General features: G+C 51.9%; 1 protein-coding gene across 1 annotated transcript; it reads right to left on the minus strand.

The window, feature by feature from the left end:
- Window positions 1–400: 400 nt before the first annotated feature.
- Window positions 401–1,387, minus strand: LOC311615514 (melanoma-associated antigen B10-like; the record flags this gene model as incomplete). The annotated part of the gene is made up of 1 exon (XM_084870873.1): window positions 401–1,387. One exon carries the CDS (start codon window positions 1,385–1,387, stop codon window positions 401–403), a length of 987 nt encoding a protein of 328 aa, XP_084726999.1.
- Between the last annotated feature and the right edge of the window lie 1,779 nt (window positions 1,388–3,166).

Consider the following 3,166-nt stretch of genomic DNA (forward strand, 5'->3'; position numbering starts at 1 on the left):
TTTTCTCTGTACTTGTTTATCACAACTATTTTGCCACTCCTTTCTGTCACATTTCTAAGGAAATACATTTTCTAATGCCACGTTATCTTGTTCCAGATCACTACGTAAGGCGGAAGGTTACAGCATTTGTTTAGTAAAAAGCAAAACTCTTAAGCCTCATAAACTACCTTAAATGCATAACCAGTATCATTTGTGCACTTATTGATAGATTCTGATGCTAATTAAACTTGTTTTAAAGAACAACATTTGAAAGCATTCGGCAACAGTAAGATAAAGCAGCAATTTAATAGCAGAACACGAGCACCTCACCCCCACCCCACTTCAAGCACAGAGCCAGGGAAGTGCTTTAGCTTTCAATGCTTATGTGGACTGCTGAAGCTGCGCTGGAAAGCTTGGTGGCCTAAGAGCTGATGCGAACCACAGCCTCGAATCTGCGGCGGGTTCTCTCCAGCTCATCCTGCAGGGCCTCTTCGTACCAGAGTGGGAAGGCACTGGGCTGGGTACCATGAAGCTTGGCTAAGAACTGTAGCACTTCCATCTTGCTGGTCTCCACGCAGGCCTGCGGGCCCCACAGGAACTCGTGCCTTGGAGGATCGCTGTGGGGCACCTGGCGGTACACCAGGTAACCTTCTTTCACCAGATCTTCGGTGATGAGCTTCATGGGCTCCCCATGGAGGTTGTGCTGCTTGCCAGCATGTATGCCCATGGCGTTGAGGACATCCCAGATCTCTTCCTCGGTGGCACAGTTGCCCTTCATGAAGATCACGCAGAGGATTGTCATCAGGAGGCCCTTCTTGGGCATGATCTCACCTCTCAGCCTGCTATCCCCGGCCTGGTGCAATTTGCTGACCAGGACATAGCTGTGCCCGCCGGGGTCGGCTTCCTTCACATCAATGCCAAAGGCCAGCACCATGAGCTCAGAGGCTCTCTTGAGGATCTCCTGGAAGTAGGGCTTGTGCTTCTTGATGACATGCTTCATCATGTCTTTCTTGATGATGGGCTTCTTCATGTTATACTTGTGCAGCATGAAGTGCGCCAGCAGCATCGCCTTCTCGTCTAGAGGGCTCTTGCAGGGACTCTCAGACCCCGACTCTGCCTGGGAGGCACTTGCACTTTCCTCGCTGCGGCTCTCGGCACTGGTGTCAAAACTTGGCCATGCGATTTTTGGCTTGATAGAGCCAGTGGCGGCTGCGGCTCCCTGAGGTTCCTGGGACAGCACAGGCTCAGGGGTGCTCAGGGAAGAAACCCCAGAAGAAAAAGAGCAGGAGGAGTCGGAGTCTTCTCCCTCCTCTGTAGAGGCATGAGCACTCCTGACTCCCTGAGCCTCACACCAGGCCTGTCTGCGTTTCTCTCCAGCCCGGTGTTTACTCTTCTTTCCCCGAGGCATGAGGACACTGGTCAGGAACAGAAGTCACCCGTGTGGCCGGAGAGGAGGTGACTGGGCCCCTGGAGGAGGGAGAGGGAGATGGCTTGGGCACCCTCAGCAGGGACACTGCACCTGGGCCTTAACCCAGGCCATGTCTGCAGGGTTTGAGGGCAGTGCTCTAGGGGCCCCCGGGGCTCCTGTTCTGCCCAGTCTCTGCCCTATGACCCTGCAGAGGAAGTTAGGGTGCACCTGGGGCTGAGAGCAGTGCTGGCGGGGTTAGGCTCTGCAGGTCCCCTGTGCTCTGAGGAGGAGGAGCTTCTCCTTCCCAGGATCGTCCTGTGGAACAACTGGTGGCAGAGCCCGGCCTCCTCCCCTCTCCGCTGTGAACTAAACTGCTTACCCCAATAGCCTTATCCCCTGTGAGGCCTGGGGGAAAGGAGGAAGAGCCTATCTCATCATCCTGCTGGGGCTGCGCACCTAGAGCTCCATTAGGAGCAGTGTCTTATGGGATCTCTTAATTATTGATTGATTAAGGTATTCCATATGTGTCCTTATTTCTCAATTGCCCCACCACCCCACCATTCATACTTTCACCCCCAGGTCTCTCTGTCCATTCGATAGGCTTATGTGCATGCATACAAGTACTTTGGTTGATCTCTCCTTCTTACCCCCCTGTCCCCTACCTTCCCTCTGAGGTTTGACTGTCTGATCAGTGATTCTCTGTCTCTGGATCTGTTTTTGTTCATCAGTTATGTTGTTCCTTATATTCCACAAATCTGTGGGGATCTCTTTTTTTATTATTATTGTTTAAAGTATTACATACTAGGAGCCCAGCATTTGATTTGAAATCGCGCAGTGCTGCCACCCTGGAGTTGCTTGTCCAGTCCTGCCTCTCTCCCCAGCACCCATGGCCACTGCTGATCAGGTCCTCCCCCAGCACAGGGCTCAGAGGCCCCTGCCACCCCACCCCCAGCACTGCGTGTACAACAACCTCCTCCTGTCCTATTGACCTCTTAGGGCATTGTAGTTAATTAGCATATTCCTCTATTATCTATATGGATAGTATTAAATGCCCTCACCCAACAGTGTCTGTGTCTAATGGTTAGGCTTATGTGGATACATACAAGTCCTTTGGTTGATGTCTTATCCCTCTCCCTATAGGATTTCTTTATCCTAAGTAATTATAAGGGTTTTCAGTCTGTTATCTGTGGCCAACCCCATTAGAGCTAGACTGAGATTCCAACCCGCATTAGACCAAGACACCCCACCTCCATGAGAACAGCCCCCACCCGCATTAGAACAAGACCCCCCACCTCCATTACACCAAGAATACCCATTAGACCAAGAACCTCCCAAAACAATTAGACTAAGAATCCCACACCCATTAGAACAAGAACCCCCATTAGACCAAGACCCCCCAAACCCATTAGACCAAGATTCCCATCCCACTCGTCCATTAGAACAAGACATCATGCCCACCCCCCTCCCCATCCCAGAGAGCGAGAGTCCTGCCCTTTCCTCCCCAGGAAGACCTCAGGGGCAAGAGTATGGCGTTGACAGTACCCTCAGTCTTCTCGGGGTCTTCTCCTCGACTCCCTGACCGCAAACGAAGACTGGGATTTCACTCTTTGATCTGAATCCTATCAACCTCAGATCCTCAGGTCAAAGTCTTCACTGCCGGAAATGCCAAGACTGAAATAAGGGAAGAGAAGGTAGGTCTCAACCATCAGGCCTGACATATCTGAGCACATGGTGAGGGCCGGGCAGGTCAGGGCACCCAGGAGTCTGGTGCTGCATTCT

This window comes from Pipistrellus hanaki (assembly GCF_964339955.1).
Source record: "Pipistrellus hanaki genome assembly, chromosome: X".
Taxonomy (NCBI): Eukaryota; Metazoa; Chordata; class Mammalia; order Chiroptera; family Vespertilionidae; genus Pipistrellus; species Pipistrellus hanaki.